This window comes from Choloepus didactylus, chromosome 10 (genome assembly GCF_015220235.1).
Source record: "Choloepus didactylus isolate mChoDid1 chromosome 10, mChoDid1.pri, whole genome shotgun sequence".
NCBI classification, from domain to species: Eukaryota; Metazoa; Chordata; class Mammalia; order Pilosa; family Megalonychidae; genus Choloepus; species Choloepus didactylus.
Genome location: NC_051316.1, coordinates 130,113,554 through 130,138,057, shown reverse-complemented (window position 1 = coordinate 130,138,057; position 24,504 = coordinate 130,113,554). Strand labels below are relative to the sequence as shown.

At 53.0% G+C, this 24,504-nt stretch overlaps 1 protein-coding gene across 7 annotated transcripts in view; it reads right to left on the bottom strand.

Annotated features, from left to right (window-relative positions):
• Nucleotides 1-339: 339 nt before the first annotated feature.
• The window catches only part of SEC16A (SEC16 homolog A, endoplasmic reticulum export factor), a 33,507-nt gene continuing 9,342 nt past the window's right edge, over nt 340-24,504 (bottom strand). For 4 of the 7 annotated variants that reach the window (XM_037796938.1, XM_037796937.1, XM_037796941.1 and 1 more), the window contains 29 exons: nt 23,655-23,794; nt 21,097-21,194; nt 19,529-19,655; nt 18,841-19,039; nt 18,305-18,479; nt 17,610-17,752; nt 16,804-16,865; nt 16,556-16,694; nt 15,923-16,168; nt 14,433-14,530; nt 13,953-14,034; nt 13,637-13,754; nt 13,399-13,510; nt 13,053-13,158; nt 12,215-12,355; nt 10,519-10,632; nt 10,114-10,282; nt 9,684-9,929; nt 9,090-9,238; nt 8,065-8,187; nt 6,892-6,972; nt 6,642-6,698; nt 6,372-6,483; nt 5,824-5,961; nt 5,460-5,554; nt 4,704-4,778; nt 4,077-4,136; nt 3,136-3,198; nt 340-2,149 (listed from right to left, as the gene is read on the bottom strand). In XM_037796938.1, coding sequence (XP_037652866.1) covers nt 2,081-2,149; nt 3,136-3,198; nt 4,077-4,136; nt 4,704-4,778; nt 5,460-5,554; nt 5,824-5,961; nt 6,372-6,483; nt 6,642-6,698; nt 6,892-6,972; nt 8,065-8,187; nt 9,090-9,238; nt 9,684-9,929; nt 10,114-10,282; nt 10,519-10,632; nt 12,215-12,355; nt 13,053-13,158; nt 13,399-13,510; nt 13,637-13,754; nt 13,953-14,034; nt 14,433-14,530; nt 15,923-16,168; nt 16,556-16,694; nt 16,804-16,865; nt 17,610-17,752; nt 18,305-18,479; nt 18,841-19,039; nt 19,529-19,655; nt 21,097-21,194; nt 23,655-23,794 — 3,537 coding nt within the window. In that variant the 3' untranslated portion in view covers nt 340-2,080. The remainder of the gene's footprint in view (nt 2,150-3,135; nt 3,199-4,076; nt 4,137-4,703; nt 4,779-5,459; nt 5,555-5,823; nt 5,962-6,371; nt 6,484-6,641; nt 6,699-6,891; nt 6,973-8,064; nt 8,188-9,089; nt 9,239-9,683; nt 9,930-10,113; nt 10,283-10,518; nt 10,633-12,214; nt 12,356-13,052; nt 13,159-13,398; nt 13,511-13,636; nt 13,755-13,952; nt 14,035-14,432; nt 14,531-15,922; nt 16,169-16,555; nt 16,695-16,803; nt 16,866-17,609; nt 17,753-18,304; nt 18,480-18,840; nt 19,040-19,528; nt 19,656-21,096; nt 21,195-23,654; nt 23,795-24,504) is intronic. The other 3 variants (XM_037796939.1, XM_037796944.1, XM_037796940.1) reach the window with 3 other exon arrangements.

Genomic DNA, 24,504 nt, shown 5'->3' with positions numbered 1-24,504 from the left:
CGCCGCGCCCTGCCCCGGGAGGGACGCGGAGGTGGCGCTGCCCTTCCGGAGCCTCCGGGTGCCCAGGCACGGGGCTCTCCCCGCCGGGCAGGACCCGAAGCCGCTGGCCACGGGAGAGGCTCATCGGACCCGGGGAAGGGGCCCTGGCCCGCAGCGCCTCTACCCCTGGTGCCCGGATGGAGGAAGTGAAGGTCAAGGGCGCCAAGGCCGAGTGGGTCAGGAGCGATTCCAGGGGCTTCCCAGGCTCCCACGTGCCTGCAGAGACCCCACTGGAAAGGCAGGATGCTGGGCTCCATGTCACCCACGCCCCATTTCCAATAAACCAAAGGAAATCAGAGGTGAAAGGGCTTGAGAGCGCAAAATATTTTATTTAACAATTTGCAGTGTAACAATTTGCATTTAGGAAAAATAACAGCTCCCACTCCGGGAGGAAGCTTCTCGAATCAAAAGTTGTTGGCAGTCGACACAGAGGACGATCAGCAGGGCTGGCTGGGGGAAGCCGGGGTGGGGCCCAGAGGTTTTCAGGTCCAAGAAGTCACACGGCCCCAGAGGAGGAGACACCACAGCCCACTCTGCCCAAGGGCTGCCCCGCCTTGGACCGGCCTTCTCAGAGTGGACAGGGACAAAGGACACCACCACACCATCTGTGAGACACTGCGGAGAACACCCTGCAGTGTTTCCTAGGGAGTCTGAGTCAACCAGAAAAATGGGAAGGGTCTGTCCTAATCCCTCATTTATACAATTTCTACATTTAAATTTTAAATACCAAGCAAACTGTTTGTTCCCCCAGAAGAACCTACAGAAGTTATTACCTACTGATTTTATAAATATTTAAGTCTTTTCTTTTCATCAGTCTCTTTACAATTAACAAGAAAGTTGAACATTTGAAGAACAGTCGAGGAAGCCGTAAAGCTTTTCAAGTCTGGCACAAGGAGGTCTGTTGCTGCAGTGTAATGCGGCCGGCAGCTACTTCAGTCCGAGTGTGCAAAAAGTTCAGGGGCAGAACTAGAAGATTCCAGAAAGTCTGTCAAGAAATTATTTTAAGCTAGTTTCTTCAAGATATTACCAACTCCTTCAATGCTAGCAACCAGTGAGAGAAAGCAAGTGGACTGGATCGCACATAAAACCACTCACGAGAGTAATGGTTTGTCTCTTTCAGGAATGTCGATCCATACAACTTTTTTTATGATGAATCTAACCAAACAACTTACATGCTAGATAAACCCCAAATCATGTTTATTACAGTCACAGTTTAACAATGGTTGATCAATTTGGATCAGCTATGGCCCCTCCAAATCTGAGCTTTCCAGTCACAACTGGAACCTAAATTTTATTGTGACTCTAGGTGACTGGGCCGTCCTCCCGGGTGGGCAAAGCCAGGCCTGATGGTGGCATGACATCACTTGCAGGTCCTCAGAGGCCATGGAAAATGAAGTGAAGCTGGAAACCCAGGAGACAAAAGCTCTTCAATAACTGGGGATCCCTCCAAACCTGACTTAATCGCCGTCCAAATCCACCTTGTGTTTCCACAAATTGAGAACTCCGGAGCCTCCAGTCACTCTCCAGGGCAAGGCACTGCCTCTGGCCCCAGGTGGTCCCGGGTGGACATGTCCGCTCTCCTGCGCTGAGCAGTCACCCTTGGCATGCAACCCCTCAAAGAACCACCGATTCTGGCAGTTGTTCAGGTCAGGCTTGGAGATACCCAGTTACCAGAGGCTTTTCCCTCCTGGAGCCAAGACCCCTCCACTTCCCCCGAACGGCCTCCTCATACCACTAAGAACATCACCTTCTTCGGTCACGCTGGGAGGAGACAGACCGTCATGCCCTTTGTCATTCTTTTACATAAAAGATTCTGAGTAAAAGACTCACTCTTTCCATCCAGCATTGTAAAGGACACGTGGGATTCATTTAGGCAATAATTTATCAAGATGAGTAGTGAGAAGGGAAATGCAAAGTATGATCAGCTTTGAATTACTGCTGTGTTCATTTCAGGACAGGAGAGAGCTCACAATCGATCTGAATTACTGGTGGAGAAGAGGAATTTCGGGCTTCTGAACTTGAGTCCACTCCAGGGAAGGCTCTAGGTCAAGGCTGGGTATTTCCTCTGCGCCATCCTCCCCGTCCTTGAACTCCCCAAGGTGGTGGAGGCCTGAAAGGAAAGAGCCAGCACTGAATGCCGCATGCCCACTGCCCCGAAGGGCTGGGCACAGTCAGTTAAGGTGAGTGCCAGGCTGCACACCAGGACAAATGGGTACTCTGTGCATTTTGGTTTCCAAAAGTCCTTGCTAATCGACAACGTCAGAACAAAGGCCTGGCCCCTGCCCGCAACATTCTCGGTATATAAAAGAGATTAGCATTTCCTGCTGTGTCGGGCCAAGGCCGAACCTGATGGCAGCACTCGTGCTCTAGAGCCGCACCCAGCTTAGCTTCCAATGGCCCCAGAGGGAGTGGGGCCCAGGGCCCGAGGCCCAGCTGCTCTGCAGGACACGCACAGGGTGCTCTGGGTGGGGACGGCAGGCTGAGTGCTGGCATCGGCTCTTGCCCCTTCTCAAAGCTGACTGAAGTGGGGAAGGAAGGTTTAAAACCACAAAGGTATCAGGGGAGAAGACCAGCACTAAATACCTGAGGCTGAAAAGCAGATGGCTGGACCAGTGGTAACTTAGTACGTAGCAGTTCCAAGACAGAGGAACCCCAGGCTGGCCTTGGGAGCTGGAACAGCCCAGTGTGCTCTGCAGACACCCCAAAAGGCATCCAAGGCACACAGTGGGGTGGGTAGCTGCAGGCACAGGGCTGGCCCCGGCACCCTGGGACAGCCCCCTGCCCCCCACGGAGGAAGGCATGCAAACAAGGTGCAGCTGGTACGTGAGGGCAAGGCCGGCACCATGGCAATCAGGGCAGACGGGGAACCACATTCTGGATGCCAAGCCACCCCTTCCAGACCTCTTCCTCCATTCAGCTCCCCCCAACACTGGCAGCCAGTCTACCCACTGCAGGCAAGAGCCTGGAAGGGAGAGGAATCAAAGAAAGCACTTGGGAGCATCTTCCCGACAGAAGCGGGCGAGCTGCCAGAGCGAGGGGCCCGCAGCAGTGGCCCAGAGGGCCTGAGCCGCAGACCTGAGAGGCAGCCTTACTGACCTGTGCAAACTGCGCTGGGTGGTAGAAGGACACTGCCCCCGCAGGGGGGTGATCGCCAGGAGCCTGGGGGCCAGAGAACAAATGCCTTTAACAAGGTGAAGTCACACAGTACTGTTTTCACTTGCAAGACACACATACAATTCCTAAGAGTTTATTAATACTTCTGAACGAGCCGCAGAAGCAGCCCCAAGACTCTTCCTGCAACACTGGATTTCATTATTTAACAGTTCATATAAAAAACATGTAAAAACTAAAGCAACATGCAGAGGAAAAAGCTTTAAAAACCAGAACATGCAAAAATAAGTAGCGCACTCACTGAGATGTCACGTTAGCAGCAGTTTAAGCAGTTAGTGACTGTTTGAATCCCGTGGACTAAAGCGTCCAGCCATAAAACCCAGAGTTTTAATGTGCAAGTCAGAATGGCCCGACTTGCCTTTCTGTTGAGCCCAGCAGAGGAAAGCTTAGTTCCATGATCTAAAAGATGAAGTATTCCTTTATTGCCCTCCACGGCCACCACAGAACATCGCTTTTACACTCTCCCCAGCTTCAAATAAACCTTCATGCACTTGAAATCAGAACCAAAAGTTCTTATTTCCGAATGAGACCTCCCTGGCCTGGACAGGCTTCTGAAACACACCCACAAGGCCAGGCAAATGAAACCCCAATTCAGAACAAGTGAAATTAGGACACTCGTCCCTTAGCTACAAACATTTTCGGGTCAGTTCAATCACTGATGTAACTGAATATTTAACAACTAAAAACCCTCTAAGCCCATTTAAAGAAAGGAACACTACATCCTTCGTTGTTTGATGTCTGACAGGACCATGGGGTAACGTTAGTTACAAAGTGCACAATCACAACCCAATACCCAGCACTCTCAAACAAACAGAGGAGAGGTGATGAAACCCTCACGTTAGGTGAGCACTGCCAGCCACGAGTACCTGGTTAAAATGCTGGCTGACTTCACGTGATAATGAACTCATTGAACTACAGCGCGAAAGCTACAAAACAGCAAGGACACACACAAAATACAGACAAATAAAAAAATCAGCATGCACATCACTGTTCCAAGCTGTCAGTTTTATCTTCAAAAAGCTGTATGATGCCATTAGAATCCAAACAATTGAAACGGGGAAAGCCAGAGTTAGCTCAGAGTTCCCACCAGGACGTTCGGTTATGGGGCGTATAGTTTCTATTCTAACGTTTGGTTAAGAAACTCCCGTTAATTTGAGGTAGGGCGGAGGATCTGCTCGGCCCTTGCCAGGCCCGCGTCACCTTGCGAGACGTGGGACATGACGGAACATTAGAGGCTGCTGAGTGTGAACCCAAGCCCGTCACACTGTTTGGTGCTAACAATTTTGCTACGAGTGTAATTTTTCTTTTTCTTTCTTTTTTTTTTTTTTTGAATACAACAACACTTCACAAGTTCTAAAAATTTCTAAACTGCCTTTTCCTACTCACGAACATACATTTTGAAAGGAGCAGCCACCTGGACAATTAAAGTTACATACGAAAGCCTCGAGCATCCATGGATTTTGGGAAGATGTTTCTGTCCAAGGCCTCCTTACCTCTCCTCCTTGGGATCTGTCCACACCAGAGGGCGGGAGTTCAGGGCCAGGAGGCAACGGTGCAGAATTTAGAATCTGCCAAGATAAACAGGAAATGCAGCAGCCACCGATCCCAGGGCACTCAGAAGTCGCCCTCACACAGAAGAGACAGGCGGCACCTCTCCGGCCCAGGTTGCGCTTGTGCCCTCCCACAGGCTCCCATTCCACTCGGGCCTCGAGACGGCAACTGTGCTGTTGTGCGGTTGTGGGTGCGGGCCGCCCTCTTCCCGGGACATTCACGGGCAGGCGCCAGCCCCGGCCCTGGGGCGTGCGGCTCGCCCCCCTCAGCCCACCGCGGCCTTGCGGCTCTGTGCTACTGTGAGGCCCCCAGCAAAGGGTGGCAACTAAGGCTTAGAGAAGTTCAGTGACTTTCTCAAAGTTTAAACAGAAAATTAACGGAGAGCCAGTATTCAATTCCAGGTCGGTTCAACTCCAGAGACCAGACTCTCCATCATTATATCTCACTGATCTCCGTATAAACTTCAAACCATTAGAAAAGGAATCTTTACTATAATAATTTCAGTAAGACCAAGTGACCATGTAATGTACACGTGATTATAACTTGCAACTTGGCAGAGAATATTCAGTAGGAGACAGAGCTGCAATTAAAACGGAATACTCTGCGAACAGTGATGGGTGCTGATTTGCTGAGGGTAAAGGCCGCCTCACTGGGCGAGGCCAGCTCTCCCTGGTTCCCCATCCCACCCCACTGTTCACCTGGGTCTCCGAGGCAGGCTCTGGAGGCACCTGACGCCCAGACAGTGCCCGTCCTCCCATGCCAGCCCCTTCCACAGGCTGCGGCTCTTCTGCATCTGTGAACGAGACCAGGAGGGAAGCCATTGTGCTGTCCCAAAGGCCTTTAGGGTTTCATTAAAGAAAAAACTTGAGGAAGTGTCTCCTATTCTGCATTTGTAGAAGGAGAAGTAAAGGGATATAGAGGGAAGCACCAACAAACCTCAGGTTCTTACAGCAGCCAGGTCATTCTTCTTAAGGGAAGACACAGGCCGGCACCTCTTAGAAAGAGGGTCAAAGGTCAGGAAAGCGGGGGTAAGACAAGGATGTGTGTTCTGCTTCTGCCTACCTGGGTTTGGTACAAACAAGTTGGAAGGAATTGGGAGCGGGGCCAGTGGGGCAAAAAGATCTGCAGGAGCCAGAACAGGGTCACTCCGTTTGGTGCCACTTGGGTTTAAAACATCCACGTAACGAGCTCTGGTTCCGGCTACAAGGAAGGAGAGGAATCAAGTTCAGGCCAGTGGACTGGACATCCAGCTCAGTGTAACTGTCGGAACGCAGCAAGGGCCCCGTGGGCCTGCATGTGACATGAGCCTCTCCGTGGGGCCCAGGGCTCCGGGCCTTCCCACCAGGGCAAGGTCTCCCATCTTACACCTTGAGTTACAAAGGGGGGCATTTCCAACAAGGCATCTGTAATGAACAGGCTGAGGAATGCTTTATCACTCTGGTGAACTGGAACCTTTTGACTCTGTGGACTCATCTTAGTGAAACTAGTTATTTCCTTCTGCCATGAAGAAAAATTACCACCTAGTCTACGCATTCTCACTGCAAAACCCCAGGATGCCTGTAGGGAAACAAAATCCCAACAAACCCTCATTTCTGGTTTGACTGGGTTACCTGCTTTTCTAGAAAACATGTTCACTGAGGCTCTGGGGGGGCCTCCAGGACCAGGGGGCGCCGCGTGAGGGGCCGCAGGAAGCGACACTGGAGGCGGGGGTGGCACCTTCTTCTGCGGAGGGAGAGACAGCCTCAGAGCCCCCTCGGGCAGCACCCTGGGACCTCCCACAACTGGGAGCGTCCACGGCCTGCCCAGTGCCCAAACGCTTAGGGGCGGCAAATAAAGGCTTTTCCTTCCAGTTATAGCAAACACCTAACTTCATAATTTACCTCCTCTTCTGGTTCATTTAAATTCACCCACTGATTTTTCTTTTCATCCCAAACTATCTGCCAAGATCAAAAAAAAAAGGAAAGAAAACAATTAGTAGAACAAAGGTAAAGAACAAGAAAAAAAAAAAACTTCAGGAAACATCTATCCAGGGCCACCCTGAGCCTGAGACGTAGCGCACGGACACCCACAGGCAGGCCAAGCACACCGCACCCAGCGACTCCAAGCATGCCGCCACCTCCCAGCACCTACCGACTTGTTCTTGTCGTCCGGCAAGTAAGCTTCTGTCCTCTTTTTCACAGGAAGCCAACGAGAGAACCAGGACTCGCTGCTCTAAATATAAAAACCACCAGAACAACAGTTCATCTCCAGGAGTGTTTTCTGTCAAAATGCCAACAAAGGGCTGGCCTGTCCCTCTCGCCGTCTGCGGTGTGGCAGGCAGGACTGGGGAGGCCAGGAGGAAGGGGCAGGAGCTCATCCTCACTCGCTGCCACTCACTCCCCGAACCCCGTTTCCCCGTGACCCCCACGGGAGAGCGTGAACCTGTGTCTGGGAGGCTGCAAAAATCTCTGTGGGAAATTTTTTGAAGTCTTGTATCTTATCTCAGTGCATGCAGGTTTCACGTTAAATTTGTGGCTCTGTTTTTTGGGGACACTAGCCGTGAAAGGAAGATGGATAACGTGCTGACAAAAGACGCCCCCGTTCACTAACTGCCAGGGAAAAGCAAATTCAGCCACAATGAAACATCTCTACGCACGCACCCAAAAGGCTCAAACTCAAAACACAGTGCACACCCAGCGCGGGTGAGGACGTGGGGCAACCACAAGGCCGGGCGCTGCTGCTGGACACAGAGCCTCCCTCATCCCACTGCTGCGGGGACCCAGAGACCCCCAAGGGCAATGAGAACACTGGCCCCGCAAGAGAGATGGGCAGGGGTATCCACAGGCTCTACTCGTAACAACCTCAAATTGCAAACAACCCCAACATCCAGACAAACACAACTGTGGGAAAGGCCCAGGTAACAGACATTACCCGACAGCAAAAGAAAAGAACAAACCACTGCCATCCGACTCCTCTCCTGGACGAGGGGGAAACCGGTGACAGATTGGGTGGAGTTGACCTCGGGGCTGGGCTGACAGCAGAGGACACGAGGGCACCCCCTGGGGCCTGGGAGCAGCCTGGTACTGACCCACGTGCTCAAGTACACAGGTGGTACGGAGCGGCTCTGCCTTTGCACAGCTTACTCTATGCCTACTAGACCTCAATAAAAAGAACTAAGAATGTTTGCTTTAGTTAAAAAAGGAAATGATGGCTTTTCCTTGCCCCCAGTGCAGGAGGAAAGCAGCCCCGCCCGGAGCTGCACCACGTCCCAGGCCACCCAGCCGCACTGAGAAGTCCAGCTCCAGGAGGCGAGATGAGCTTTACCTTCTTGGGTTCTTTGAGCTCCTTTTTGACGGCAGCTTTCACAGGCCTCTTCGCATCAGGCGTGGAGGCAGGGGAGGCCGAGGGAGGGTCTGCACAGTCCCATCCTGGAAGCACCTCAGAGCCCTGTTCCAAGGCAAGGGACAGGCTCACCTGTGTGCCCCCGCACAGGGCCTGGGAGGTGGGGACACTGCCCCAGGAAGCCGCAGACCACCCTGTGCTAAGGCCAGAGCACAGCCAGCTCGCCTGCAACCCTCCAACGTAAACTCTGGCCTCCAAATGGAACTGGTTTGGGCGGGAAGAAACTGGATATGTATAGGCATGGAAATGCTATGCAGTGGACATTTTAAAAATCAAATGATTTTTTTTTTAATATTTAAGTGTTTCAGTCCGGCTAAATATCATTGTTACTTTTCCAGGGAGAGGATGTTTCTCAGCGGTAGAACACATATCAAGTTTTAAACTCCTGCAGTCCCTGCAGGCGGGCGCTCAGGGAAAGGCTGGGCATCTGCAAGGAGGGCCCAAGGAGGCGGCCGGCAGTCGGACTGGAGCGAACAGGAGGTACTCAGGCCAAACGTGTCTCATAAAACTAACCTGAAGCTCAAGAAAACCAATGAATATTTTAGGGTAATAATGCAGAAAAAGAGGTACAAAAATCGGGAAGGTTCTCCATTTTAGGAAATGTTCTTCTTCCACTGACACTGAATTGTAGTCAATACTAGAGTTAAAAATTGGTAAGGGGTTTCATTTTATTTGGGTTTTGCTTCTTCTTGGTTAACAGATTATTTTTACACCATTGATGACCTCTTTCCCCCTTCTTTCTGTATTAATGTTTTTCACACTCTCTGCATCTTAAAGACTACAGCCGTTTGAGAAAGGCTTTTTCTTTAAGAAATAATTTACAAGATAACTTCATAATCATTATTCTCTCTCCACTTAAAAAGCGAAGAGGGAGAAGTCCGGGTCCCCCTCAATGAACCCTATCTGGGAAAACCAACCACCACGCGACAGAAGGCCGCGGTGAGTACCGGCTGCGCAGCAGCGGCTCCGGCTCCTGGCGGCTCTGCGGGCTCATTCTGGGCGAGTGGATCCGGTGGTGCTGTCCCCATGGGCGGACAAAAGGGCGGCTGCAACCTCAGGACGGCTGGGCCCGGAGCGACAGGGGCCGGGGGCATTTCTATGAGAGGCGAGACACCCCACTTCTCAGTGGGCCACTTCCACACCCATGTTATTTTCAGAGACAGGATTACAGCTTCCCCCAAATACATGGACGCTGTTATCACTTCCCAAAGCCAGGCTTATGTTTTGCATTTGTCCAAATGGACAAAGTCCGTTCGGGATTGGGGACAGGAAGTGCCTAATGCTGGGCATTTCACAGGGAAGGCAAGAGGGCTGTCGGAAAACAGAGGCCCGGGAAGCCTCATAGCCCTCCCACCGTACCTTGAACGGCCTAACAACAAGCCAAGTTACAGGGGGAACTCATGCTAATGTTCCTGCTTCTGTCTGGCTCAGAACTTCTAGAGCTGTTGGCCCAGTTGAGACAAGTTCTAGAACTTGCTTTAAGTTCAAATGACTTGCTCGGTCCTGGCAGCCACTGCCTCCCTGAACACCGGGGCACCCACCGGGGTACTGCTGCCTGGCCTCCAGGAGCAGGTGTCCGCCTTCGTGGAGAGCAGGTGTGCCGACTGGCATGCCTGAGCTCACATGCAGAGCCGCAGGATCAAGCCCGGAGGGTTCTGGAAGGCCGAGGGCAGACGCTGGGGGTCTGCAGGCAGGCCCAGGCTCGCTGGGGCCCAGGGGCGGCAGCACAGGGAACAAGGGCACCCTGGCAGGGTTCGCTGGCTGGCTGTCAGGGAGCATCTGCGGAGCTGCCCGGGGACAACAGAGAAAAGATGGTCCCGTTTACTGGGGCAAGAGAGTCACCTCCAGTCACGTGAAGAAGCCTGGGGAGTAGCCCCCAAACCACGGGGGGTACAAAATGACTCCTTGGTTCTCCTGGCAGCCACCCAGGAGAGGTGTGTGTCCAAGCCAGGCCCCGGGGTGCAGGCTCACCTGAAGGCAGCAGCTGCACGTTCCAGCTGGTGTGCTCTGCATCTGGCACGGACAATGCCAACAGAGGGTGCTCAGCCCCCAGGCCCTCGTCCTGCTCCACCTCAGAGCTCGGGGTGCTGGGGTACTCCTGGGGAAAGGCTCCGTCCTGATGCCAAACCACAGCTCCCTCCTGCAGAAGAGGCTGCGTATCGGCACTGCTGGAGCCAGACATCTGGACGCACATCCCAGCGCCTCAGCCACGCAGCCTCCCCCCACCCATGGGCCTACTGCTGCTGCTTCCGGAGCAGCCTGCTGGGAAACCAGAGAACCCTGACAGATATGTTTGCTTCTAAAATTTCAAGATCTAATTCTAACGTCTTCAGGACGGAGACCTGTCAGCAGTGGGGTCCCTGCCCCAAACCCTACCTTGATCTGCTTCTCCACATGCTGAAGCTGCACCAGCCAAGCTGGCTCCACAAATGACTCCTCTTCTGGCTTCTCCTTCAGCTGAGGATCAAAGAGCCGCAACTGGGAAGCTACCTGGAAACAAGCGAGAAATAAAAGCTTTGGTTCTTACTGGGGATCGGGAGCAAACGCATCATCCGTGTTCAGTCAGCAGCAGCTGATCAGTGACCTTCCTGCTGTGGTGTGCTCGGGGACGGGACGCTGGGTGACCAGAGAGAGCCTTGGCCTCTGGAGCTCCCGATGCACGTGCTGCTCCACATCTGCTTGTGGCTGTTATTGACTGGGACTCTACTCGTGCTGATCAAATAAGCCCAACACAAAGAATGGGAAAGCAAGCGGTCAAAGGCTCCCTCGCGCACCGCTTCGCTGCCTCTTTAGTAGTCTTTCCTGCCCCATCTCCCTACAGGGTGTGCAGGCAGGAAGTGGTTCTCCCTCTGTGCACTGCTCCAGGCCAGGGTTCTGCAAACCGCCCCCCTGCTGCTGGCTGCCACCACCACCCATTAGAACGCAATGGCCAGGAGCAGGGGGCGCCTGTGGGTGGCGGAGGACGAGGGACTGCTCCTCTGTGAGCTTCCTGCTGGCTCAGGGTCCCAGCAGCAGCCCCCATACCACCTTGTCACCCCAGCAATGGCAGCGCCCGCCCAGAGCAGCGGCTGAGCCCCTTTCCCATTTTCCCGTCACGTGCCCTCAGCTGCCCAGCCCAGGCAGCTCCCCTTCCTCAGGGGTCCGGCTCAGCCCCACAGGCCTCTCCTCCGAGCCTCTTTGCTCTGTTCCATCAGCCCCAGGGGTGTGGCTATTTCCTGCAGTTGCTTCCTTTGCAATACTTTTTACCCTGAAAATCAACTGGTTAACGATTCTTTGTGTGAAACTCTGTTCTAATACCTGGTGTGGTTTCTGCCTGCTATCTGGACCTGACTGACACATGGCAAGAACAGCACACACTTGTGCATCCAAAAGGGTCACACGTGAAACATAATGTTCCTGGGATTTGCTTTAAATGCCCCAGCAGGTGAGTGGGTACAGATGAAACAAGCTTGGCCACACCAGGGCCCATTACCATGTCAGCTCTTAAAGTCGGAGGATGAGGACATGAGGACTCATTATTTTCCCTACTTTTGTATACGTCTGAAGATTTCTGTAATAAAAATGCCTTAATGAATCTCACATAAGCACATTTTCACAAACAAAGCTACTGGAGGGAGTGAAGACACACTGACAGAACCACCCTAATGTTACGGTCCACTTTAAAAACATTGTTGTCACCGTAACCACCCCCTCGGTAGAGCTGGGCCCTGGCTGAGTGGTCTCCATGTCTCCTTCACTCTCACAGAGCTGCTCAGAGGCACATGAGCTCCCTTTTACGGGCGGAGAAACGGAGGCTTGCTGCTGGACCCCAAAACCACCCAAGCACATCTCCTCAAAATAAGAATGGCACAAGGTACCTGAAGAATTCCTGTGCTAAAATACAAAGTGAAAGGTACCTGCCCAAGAACATTCAAGCATCTCCACTCCTTCAGGAAACAGGTTCTGAGCACCCATGAGCAGCAAGCGCCCCAGGACCGTAATTCAATTCCCCCCAAGTCCAGGGACCCAGATCTACTGCCTTTCCCCCCCAGTGATGAAAGTGCCACAAGGAAAGACATTGAAAAGCCTCTACCTCAATCAGCTGGCTGATCAGCACCGGGGAGAAGCTGTGCGGCTGGGCGAGGATGCTCTTGGCAATGACTTCACAGTAGTGGAAAGCCTGGGTGGCGAGCCCCATCTCCGCCAGTCGGCACAAGTAGATGAACTTGAACACCTGAAACAAGCACACCCAAGCGGCCTTCTGCACCCCCACGAATGTCACCGTGTAAGGTGTGAGTCAGGGCAGCCGCTCTGTTTATGACTGCAGCCTCCACCTGCATGGTCCTACGGTTTCCATTCTAGAAGACACCTTAGGATCAAGGTAAACAGACCGAGCTTCCAAGAAACAGGCTCTGCTTTCTCCCCCAGCACCTTTAACGTGTGACCGTGGGGGCCACAGCCCTGTGAGGTGCGCAGACCATGGCTTTTCCAGGAGGCCTGGGCCGTACCGCCCACATTCTCCACACGCACTCTCTCTCTCATGTACACAGGGGATCAGATAAGAGAACCCGCCCAAGTGTGAAAAACACCGGATGTAACTGTACACTTTGAATGACTGTATGGTATATGAATCTATCTCAATAAAACAGAATTAAAAAACAAACAAAAAAACACCTGATGTAACAGTACTTGGAACCAAGGACTCAAGGTTTTTAATATATAAACTATTAAGAAACAAAATGTGAAGTCATCGATTCAATTTGGTTTAGTTTTAGAGCGCTACAGATAAAGTGTCTATCCTAAAAGATTTCAAAACAACAAAAAAAGGGCGGGGGACTTTGCATAAAGGTTCAAACGGTTTAAGCACCGAACACTTGTACACACACCAAGCACCCCCGGGTGACCACTCGCCCGGCGGTCCGGCTGCTCACCTGGAAGCTTGGCAAGGGGCAGGTCTGGGCCCCGAGGGACTGCGCGTACTCATACGCTTCTGTCCTCTGGATAGCTTCATTGGTCGCAAACTTCAGAAATGGCAAACTGTTGGGGAAAAGAATTATTCTGATTTGGAAAAGCAGACAACTCTCGGCATAACCCACCCGAGCGGGTCACCCAGATGCAGCGTCCCACTAGGTGACGTGTAAAGATGCAAAGCCGCCTCTTCCCGCACTGAGGGCCGAAGCTGGAAGCAAAGGCCAATTATGGAAAACTGCAACTGCCGCTTCTGGTTAAAATGAAGCAGAGGGAAAACAGAACCACTGTATTTATCTGATTCCTTACCTATGACTTGATCCAATTAAGACAAGTTTCGAAGTTTTCTTTGTATAAACCCCAAATCCAACCTGGGCCATGAGGTAGCAGAAGTGGGCGGCATCCAGGAGGCCTTTTGAGGCTGAAGAGACACGAAGGAGCCCAGGTCTCAGCTCTGGGAAACCCTCACGGAGACCGACTCATTCTAGTATAAAATCCCAAAAGGCCATGGGCCTCGGCACCCCACAGCATCTGCAGGATGGCTCACCCAGGGTGTCCCCCATCGTGGCAATCGTCCTGGACTCGACATCCACGTTACTGTTCAAGTTGGACAAAACCATGGCAAGATGAGGCCTCCAATCTCCCCACTTCTCATCTCCGCAACACTAAAATAAGGAAAACAACAAGGCAGAACAAAAAAGCCCTTATGCTTGCAAGACAGCGCCATTTTAATCTTACGACGGTGGAGCCTGGCAAGCATACTGCAAGTGCGGGTGGGGGTAAGTGAGAGACGCAGCCTTCATACCCTGTGGTGAGATCTTTAACGAAGGGAACCCCACGTGCATCAGAGCCTGCGGACTCACCGTGGAAGCAGCAGGCATCCGCCCAGACATGAGCTGGTAGACCGTCTGTAAAGGGTCATTAATGGGCAGACTGTTGGCGAACCTACAGACATAAAAATAGAAAGACTGAACTGTGGCTTGGTTTAGAAAAAACAACAAGATTGATCTTGTCCCCCTCATTTAATGATCAGATGGAGGCTGAACCCAGGCAGCTTCCATGTATCTCAGGATTAGGGAGAAGATCTGTAAAAGATGAAAGACTAAAGAATTCTCGGAGCTTTTACATAAAGTATTAAAAACCAAGTGGCTAAGGAAAAAAAAACCCTCAGCAATCCAGCCCTGGGAAGTGACCAAGAAAGCGCTGAGTCGTGTCCAACAGCCCCCCGGCTCCAAAGGATTTCCCCATTGTCCACGGCGAGCCCGGTGGTGGCGTGTGCGTCACGGCGCCAACACGGCCGCCAGAGTGGCCAGCCCATCTGGGCGTGCCCAGAGGACCTTTACCTGGTCATAACTCGTGCATGTGTCCGGCTGTCCATCTTACTCGCGAGTAACAGGGCGTGACCCCATAAGCCGTTTTTCATTGCAGACTCGAGAGCATCCTGCAAAGCGTTTCAGTGGTTACTGACCCGGGAGGACGCCCTCACCCATCAGAGTAACTCGGGTCACACGTGTCACTGCGCGGTGATGGGAACGAGGCAAGGACTCAACTGCAAGTTCACACACAAAAGAACCCAAAGCCTCCAGAACACGTGGTCCACAGGGCAGAGACAGAAGAAAGGCTAATTTTTCATTATTTTCTTTAGTTTCAAAGTTCCTATGATAGTGGGTCTTCGTATATGGTCATGGGTTTTATTATTGTTTTTAAAAGACAGACATACTTGCGGCCCAAAGTGCAAGCACACCAACTCAGGAACACGCACAACCGAGGAAGAGCCCGTCCCAAAGCCAACCCTTCAGCACGCGATGACATGTCAACTTTACTCCCCGATTCCAGAGCGGTACACGGGCCTCCAAGGATGTCTTCTAAGCCAGAGTAGTGCTCTAATTAATGTAGCCTCCCCTTTATCCATAATGACTGGGGGTACCATTTGGAACTTCTGGCTAAGAGGCACAAATGCTGTGATGGAGGTAAATGTCATCAAGTCTGACAGGTTACATGATTTGAATCAGTTGTGAAGTTTCAGTATTAAAGGCCTTCATTTATCACACATTAGGTTTCTCTCTTTCTCACAACCTTCAAGCGCAGAGTCCCGTGACCTCTCTGCCCCTTGCCCTCCGGTATGGCTGCTGACCCCTCAGGGGGCTTCCTGCAGGCGCCTCCCACTCAGCCCGGCAACCAGGCGTCTTCCACTCTAGAACGCCCCCGTGTGCCTGAGCTTAGCGTCTCCACTGGGGTCTCTCTGGCCTGGCCCCTGCCACCCCCACCCCCAGCAGCCCTGCCTCTACTCTCATCCCTCCCCACAGGTCACCTTGGGGCCGTGCCACCTGGGCCTGCTGCCCTCTGTGCGCTCCAGCTGGGCTTCATCTCCCCACCCCCAACACCTGCTCTGCTTCCTGCCCACAGGCCTCTGCGGGTGCTGAGCCCCCTGATCAGGCCATGCTCAGCAAGCTGCACCCCTCCTCCCCAACAGCCTGCACCCACATCACTTACAGGCCAGGAACTGTTTAACTTCTTAAGAACAAATGAACTTCTATTCTGACCACATTTATATTCCTGAGTCTTGCTATACACAGCAAGTTGCCTGTGTGCATAAAAGCACTGATGTGAAAACTGGACATGCACGTCTCCAATGCTGCCCATATTTAGAACAGAAACTGATACCTGCCAGGGCAACAACAAGCAGCCCAGCAGGCCCACAGCACAGTGCAGCTCCAGAGGCGCCATGTTCCTGGGAGTGAGACCCCAACCCTCTCCCTGCAGCCCCAAAGCTAAGCCAGACGCACAGACACTCAGGGGCTACCAGGGACCCCACGAGGCAGTAGTTGCTCACCTTCTTGCGGCCGTAGAGCAGCAGCTCTCGGAACCGCTCAGTCTCCTTTTCGAGGCTGCTAGTGGCAGAGGTCTGGGTGTTGGTGAGGAAGGAGAGCTGGGCCTCGCCGGGCTCCTCCTCTGGTGCCTGCCCCACGGCCTCACTAGTGAAGTCTATCAGGTTGGCCTCATTGGGGGATTTTCCAGGAAGCCACACCGTTTTGTGGTCTCGTAACAAAAGCTCTGCAATGTCCGTTCCCACCACAGTCTGTCAAGGTGAATAGGGGACGGGAAGGAGAGCAACAAAGGGTTTAACATGAATCCAGCTACTGCAGGGGTAACGAGAGTCACGACACTGGTCAGCAAGGATTCCCAAAGGGTCTCCTCACATGGACACATACCCGACACTGCGGGGGCACGGCACACAGACCCCGGACTCCCAGGAGGGTTTACGATGGCTGGCCAGACCCCCACGTCCCCCCAAACCACACATTCCCTCCTTCTTTGACAAACTGAGCCTCAGATGCTCTTCTAAGAGCATCTCTGTGGCCTGCAGCCAGCAGCTTGTCACAAATCAGCCCTGCAGTCAGGAGGGACGGATGGTTCCCACCCCAGAGGCCAACAGAAAGAAACATTCTAAAAGGAAGACACATACCCCATTCTGTCTGCACAAGAGAACAATAAAATTCCAAAGAAGACTTGCAGACTCTTTGTCAATTAAATTTTCATTCTGGAAACATTTTGTAGCTTTGTTCTGTGCAAAATTAATAACATCCACTTTATGGGTGTCATCTCTGGAAAAAGAACAGACACTCAGTGCGGCAGCAGCGACTGTAGCTGGGAGGTCAAACTCAACACTGGCCGCCTGCCTCCGACATGGAAACGCTCTAACGGGGAACGTACTTGCCGAGAGGTCCCGGGAACGCCCGCATCTCCTCCTGCTCAGCTGTGTGCTGCAGCAAGGTCTAGAACAAGAGGGGAGACGGAGAGAGCAGCTCGCACCAGGCCAGGTGGGCAGCAAGTGCCCATCCGGGTCTGCTGGGCAAGTTGGCAGATGGAGCTGTGGATGCTGAGAGCATGGCTGGACCTCCACAAGGAGGCTGCAGGGCACGCGTGAGGCAGGACACGTTCGCTTCCCAGAAGCCACTTTCAAACTAGTTAAGCAGTAAGACCCGCTTTTTCTCCAAAAATTCTGCAACAGGCCTTGACATACACAGCAGAAGAAGCCGGCTGGGGTTGCAGCTCGGCTGCAGCACAGGGGCCCTAGCACGAGCTCCCTGGCATCAGCCGCATCCCCACCCCCGTCTCGCCACTAGACTGTGAAGTACGTCCATCCACCGTCTGACAGGCTGCTCCTCAGTGTGACGTTATCAAGATGTAAGAAAATGAACACACAGGGACCCTCTCCACAGAACCCAAAGATGGAAACAAAGTAAATGAAAATACAATAAAACCAAGTCTAACACACTAGCTGGTGCAGACGCTTAAAATGCTGATTTCTAGGGAGATGAGGGAATAGAAGAAAACTTGCAAATTTAAGAGTCACAGGAACACAAGTGTGTTCCAAGGTCTTTTTCTCAGAGACAACGATCCACAAGTTGAAGACGACACATCACAAAGCACAGCAATGACTTGGAGGAGCTGTTGCACAGAGAGCACAGGGGAGAGGGGGGCTGCCAGCCAGTGATGGGGATCCCCGCTGTCCTCACCTCCATGCTGTGGACCTCAACCAGGGCAGGCTGACCTTCCGAAGGCAGGTTTGGAATCACCTTGATGAGCTGCCCGCCAGGACCAAACCTGGCGCAGATGTGAGGCGCTGAGAACTTTTCAGGAGAAGTTGGTCTTGACGGAACTGTGTTTAAATAAATTGAAAAAGAAACAATAGGTTTGTCAGGTTTTAAGGTTTCTCAACTAGATCAATAGCTTAGATTTTCAAGGTGCCCATGCATCTGAAACCAAAGACAAAAAGGCTATAATAGATTGGCTTTTGAATGAAAAGTGATAATTAACATCTTATCTAACAGTAGAACTTAGACATCTATCTCAGCAATATACTTAAGTCATTAAAAATGAGAACCATCTGAAAACAAAAAAGCACCTTACAAAAAAAAAAAAAAATAAAGCCCTTTTCGACCTGACTGGCATGTGGGATACGGCGAGGTCAGCCAGAGGCCCCAGGGTCAGGCCTTGGCCAGTGCCCCTTGAGGGACATGCCTGGCACCGAGGCAGAGCGGCCCCCGGCCTGCGGGCCCCAGCCGCACTCCCAGGGACGGAACAGAGCCACAGGACAACCCCGTCACTCAGAAGGACGGCCATGCAGGGCTGGGGCACCGCAGATGCAGGGTCCTGGAACCACCCCTTCCTTAGGGCCCCCACGTGGGTCTGAGCTGCGGGGCCGACGCACCTTGCTCCACGCTGGGCCAGCCGGCATCGGGGGGGTAGCCGCACTCCGGGAAGTCCTGGACCGCGGCGAAGGTGCTGCCATAGGTGCTGTAGGGGTAGTCGCCATGGAAGGAGCCCGGGGGGGCCGGGGCATCATAGGAGCTGGTGGGCCCGGCGTGGCGCCTGTAAATCTGACTCTTAAGCGTGGAAAAATCAGGTTAGCGCAAGCACTGGCAGCAGTTTCCTCTCCGAACTACAAGTTAGAAGAGGGTAATTGTGTTCTAAACAGAAACAGTTCCACATATTTCTTCACGCTTTCCAACAGGTTCTTGACAAATTCCTTTTTTAATAAATCTCTGCCAAGACCCTGCTCATACTGATGAACTTTTGTGGACCGTCAGCCAGTACTTTGTAAAATTCTTAAATGTCAACGTAAACAAAGCCTTACATGAATTCGAGTCTCAACAGTGTGAAGCCCCCTTCAGAGGACACAGCAGGAAGCTCCGGGGCAAGGAGACCCCGAGGGGGAGGCGAGGGCCGGGGCGGGCCGGGGCGCACCTGGTGGGAGTGGGAGCTGAAGCTGCTGCGGCGGCTCTGCAGGCTGCGGGTGCTGCGCAGGCTGTGGGCCGAGTGCTCGCTGTGGACGCTGCGCCTGTCCCCCTCCTCCCCGTAGGGGTCCCTGGGAGGCTCAGGGTCGTCGTCGAAGCTCCTGGTGACGCGAGGGTCATACCTCCAGAGGCCCTCATCTCTCTCGGGTCTAGAGGGGGCCGTGGGGCGGAACAGAGGCACAGGGCATCGCGCGCGCTCCCGGGGACAGCGTCATGTGGCTACAGACCCAGCAAACCCCGGCCACCGCATGCCTGCTTCAGCCTCCCACCATTCCAACACGTAGCCTGAGGGCACCAAAGACAAAAATCCGTCTCTCATGAAGTCAAAGCTGAAGCTATACTTAAGTCACGAGGTTCAGACTCTGTTTATGTGTTGTCCCAGCCAAGGGCACTGCAACCCTGTCCCTAGCGTGGTCTCATCCTTGGGCTGCAGGGCCCGACACTGCTGTGCAGAGGCCACGAGAAGGGAAGGGTGAACCAAGACGCCCCCTCTCCCAAGGGCTGGAAAAGCCACGAGGGTCTGGCTCATCTTTCCTCTTCCCACAGCGACTGGGAGTGGGAAGGTGTTCACCAGGAACCCAGTGCTGTGATAAACAACAAAGACCTGAGGACAAACAAGCAAGAGCCCCTTTGCCAACCTGTTGCCATAAGCACGGAGCTCCCTCCTGTACGCATCGTCTTCTGCACTGTACCAGTATGTCAGGTCACAGCCGTGGGGGTCCCTGAATCTAGAACCATAGTGGTAACGATCCCAGCGACCTGGATCTATGGGCGAGGAATTAATGGGTTAGTATACAACACACACCTGGACTGAATCATGTCCCACCAACGACGCGTTCGAGTCCCAGCTGCCCCATCCTGTGGACGTCAACCCACTGTGAGCAAGACCTCTGCAGCTGTGATTAGTGAGGACGAGGCCAAACAGAGCCCAGCTGAGCCTCACCCAGGACACCTGGAGCCCCGTAAGCAGGCGTGGGAGGCCGGGGCAGAGACACCGTGATGGCCACTGGCCACCCTCAGGACACCCTGCCGACCACTCAACTCTGGACTTGGAGCCTCCAGAACTGGGAGACAACACGCTCCTGGTGTTGACGCCAACAGGCCTGCGGTGCTGTGTTACAGCAGCCCTGGCAAGCCAAGACCATGTGCCAAGGAAGAAATGCCTCCGGATTTCCCTAAAGAAGTTACACTGCCTCAGGACTTAAGAGTGCTTCAGGGACCCCCAGAAGAGCCCAAGTTTTCAAAGAGTCAGCACAAGGCTGGGGGACGCCTTCTGGGGGCTGCTGGGAGATCTGCTGTCTTGCCTGTTCCTATAATACCTCATAGCCACTGGCTGTTTTCTTCTTTCAATGCACGTGTGTTTTTATTTGTTAAAATAGAAAAAACAACCCCAAACAGCTACAGTCATCTTTGTAAAGTTCTTTTCAGTAGCCACGCCTTTCCACAGTTAATCCCACGGTTTGTTTACTCCTCTCTTCCCTCTAAGAGGATCCACATGTTTTAAGAAACACTTTCAAAATGAAAGGTTACTCATAAAGGGCATATTAACACTACAAACAAACCGGACGTGCCACTCTCGGTGAGTTTGTGTAGGGCAAGTCTTCAGTGGGGTGGGTGGCGAGGCTGCCACATCGTCACCGTCGGGAAGGGGCCTCTGTGTGGACTGAGGACGGGTGAGCACCAGAGCAAAGGGGAGAATGGCTGGCCGAGGGGACCCCCAGCCCCCCCACGCTGCCCTGCTAAGCTGCACACGCTGCGTCACAGCCGTGCCGTCCTGCCTGGCAGAGCCTCTGCGGGGTCGGCCCTGTCCGGTACAGGGCCACTGGCCTTGTGCAGCGTCCGAGCACTCAAAACAAGGCAATTTGGATTTTATTTAATTTCAATCAGTTTGAATTTAAAAGTCATATTTAAAAAGCCACTAGCTCCCACACTGACAGTAGCTCTAGAACTACTGACAATTAGTTATGTTTGGCTAGAAAATCAATGAATTCTGCTAATATGATAAAAGCACATAATGTTATGATCAAGATGTAATTTCTTAATAAAAAACATCAACATAATCGTTTCCAGATGCTGATGATTCAGGCTACCCTGGCTCTTAGATAAACGTAAAGAAGAGACTGACGAGAGGGGCAGGTGGCTTCCCCGGGCGGCCTCCGGGCAGCGGGCCCGCTCATGGCCGGCCTTCCCAAGCATCTAGACGTACCTCCATAATCGTACTGGCTGGAGTAATAATTTGCATAGTAATCGCTCTGACTGCTCCATCCGCCTTTGCCATTATAATATCCTTCAGGAAACCCGTGCCTGAAAAACACAGGGTGCTATTAGCAAACGGACGACCATGCCTCAGCGAAGCAAACCCTGACCCGGCAGCAAGGCCCAAGTGCCTTGGCTATGGAAACTTCCAACTGGAAGACTCCACACAGTGACCAACATGAGATCAGGGAATTCCTGATCTGTCATTTGCTGACAGTTTATCTCAGCACAGTCACTATCTGCGAGCTGTCTGGCATCAAAGAACTGACCCTTGTGTTCTTAGTGCCGTGCCCTATAAAAGTTGATGCCAGAATATATGCTGAAGTGTTTGATATCATGCTTAGAAGCAAAGTGTGCTGATCATTGAAGTCCCCGAAATAGTAACCTCGCCTTCTTCAGTCCCTGGCCGGCTGCAGGTTTGCTCCCTGCGCTCCTCTCTGCAGCGGCCCTCGCATTCCCTGGGGGGCGGGGACCGTGACTGGCCTGGACAGTGAGCCCAGGCACCTGATGCGGCATCAGGCTCAACGTCAGCGTAATACATGGAGCACAGACCCATGCCTCGGGAAGCTAAGTTTAGCAAAAAAAAAGGCCAGACTATTTGGTACAGTCAATTCCTGAAAGGATATAAGGGCGTTCGTTTCCTGACAGCAAGTTCTAAGTAACACTTGATTTTTCAAACATGAGTTCTCACACAGCCCTTTAGGAAGTCCCACAGCAGTTGCCAGCTCGGCCTGAGGCTGGCTGTGTGGCCAGCAAGGGGGGCCTGCCACCCAACGGGCAGAGGGGCCTGCACCCCAACCTGACCTGCCGCACCCCACGGCCACGCACTAGCCTGTGCTGAGTGAAATTTGCACACGCCCATGAGGGGCCTGGACACGGACAACAATCCACCCTAAGGCACAACCAAGAACACTGCGCCTGCACCAGCCCCACCCTTCAGGGAAGACACAATCTTAAAAATCAAAGAAGGGTTTTCACCTCAGGCAGTTTCCACCATTATTTCCTCACTGGGCAGGAGAAAGGTAAGTTTACACTAAACGTCAGGATTAAGATAAAAACACATCCACACACATACTCTTATACTCCCTTGCACGCTCACACACCCCCACTAACCATAGCAAGGAAGGACAGAGTAGAGATTCTCTAGAGATTATTACCCACAGTGAGCAGTGAACACACCCAGACAACAGAAGCAGCTGAAGGCAGAGCACAATTGCAGCTACGATTACAAACCAGCCCACGGCCACCCAACCCCTCCCGTGGCCAGGGGGCCTTCTTGGTATCGTAGTGCCATCTCTGGCCTCCTGAAACTGATTCCAACCATGATCCACAAGTTGTCAATCGAAGCTGGTGACAGCTTCGAGTCTGAATGTGTCAGTTTGGTTCAAACCCTGCTTCCCGCAAGGTGTGAGCAGATAAGCAGTTAAAATACTCAGAATTTCCTGACATTCGGAGTTCCTTGCGAGACAAAGACCTCACCGTGTCCTGGGCTTCGGGGAAGAACACTCAGTTACGCGTGGAGCTCAGCGTGTGCCTGTGAAGCAGCGTGCACCAGGGCCAGCCAGGTGGGCAAAGCTTTTGACCTTTGGCTCCACCGCTCAGGGTCAGAGCCGCAGGAGATGCAGGCAGGTGCGAGGTCTTCTCCACACTACGGTGGGGGCAGCGACGGGCCCTGTGGACAGACTCCTCCTGCTGCCCGACTCAGGAAGCCACAGGCGGGGATGCTGACTGGCAGGCAGAGCTGAGAACGGCTAACAGGTCCCTGCACCCTGCAGCTCCATTCCAACACACCCAGCTTCTCTGAGGGGAAGTGAAGAGCAAAACCAGCAGTCCACCTCCAGGAGGGCAGGGGAACGCCGACCTGGCTGAAACTCTTGCTCAGGTGAACATGTGGCATCAACAGGCCCTTTAAATCCCTTCCAGTGGTGGCAAAACAAAAGCTGCTGGAGCACGCTGAGGAACACGACAGCCAGAGAGGCCAGGGTGCAGGGAGGACATGGGTGTCCAGGCCCTGGCCTGGCTGGCCTGCTTGACCCTGCGCTTACCAGCCTAAGGATATCTCCTCCCCATAACCAGGGACCCCGTCACAGGGAGGGGCCCACACCAGTTAATGGCTGCCACGGGCTGGGGACTGGGCATTCTGTGGCAAGCTGCCAGAGCAGCAGGTGTGCCCAGGATGGAGACATCACCTTCTCCAGGAAAGCACAGCAGTGAGGGAGCCACTCCTTGGCAGCCCTGTGCAGGGTCTGGCTTGACCAGGGGGCAGGGCCAAGGCTCACCTGACTGGCAATGGCAACAAACACCCATGGCAGTGTGTTTGGCTCGATTTAAAGACACAGCCTGCAACTGCCCACACTGACAAAACACACACACACACATTCAGTAGGACTGAATAAATTTTTTACAAATACAGTATTTTTCGAATCACTAGGTTACCACAGTAGCCAGCAATAGAGAAATCAGTCCGCGTGCGAGAAGGAAGCAGCGAAGGGGGGACAAAGTGCCAACCTGGGAGGTGGGCGGTCTGAGCTGTGGCTGGCTCGGGAGCTGGGCCGCTCCGGCTCGGGATAGCGGTAGCTCTCGGTGTAGGCGGGCGCAGGATCGTCGTAGTGCCTATACCGGGGCTCGTACAGCCCATAGGTGTCCTGCTGGAGGCAGAGTTTGTGCAATGTTAGACACCCATCAAAAGCAAAACCCACCAAGCTCTCTGGCTGAGGAGACCTGAGGCCTCATGCTCTGCAGCCTGGGGTCTCCTCGGGTAAAACCACACAGGCCTGGATCTGTCCGACTGCGGCATCAGCAAGTGACAGAAACCAGCCATGGCCTTTTCCACAGAGGCCCATGAAGCTTTTACTACAGATTTCATAAATGGGCAGAGACAAACTGAGTCACTGGAGTGTCTTACTTCAGACACCACCTCGGCTGAGCAGAAGGATCACGCTGAAATGCACTCAACTACTGCCTCGGAACCACAATCACTGCTGACTCCTGAGGCTTTGTCCCCGTTATAAGCCCGTTGATGACATAACTGGTCTCTCGGGTGGCCAAAGCACACAGATTCAGACCTGAGGCGGAAGGGCGAGGTCACCCAGGTGCAAGCCAGAACGCACCCTTCTGTGCCTAAAAGCCTCAACTCTGCCATTACCTGGACACAAACCAAGTAAAAACGTATTTATTTTTGGCCATACCAGAGACCACAACAATAAAAAGAAAAGGCAGAAGAAAATGCTGTCAGACAGAAGAGGTGAGTCCGGGAAAGGGAAGGAGCTATGAGGACATGGGGTGGCCATTCTCCCTGTGCTCCCTGTTCTCCCTCCTGCTCCTTCTATGGAAATAAAACCCTCTGGATCTTGGGAGT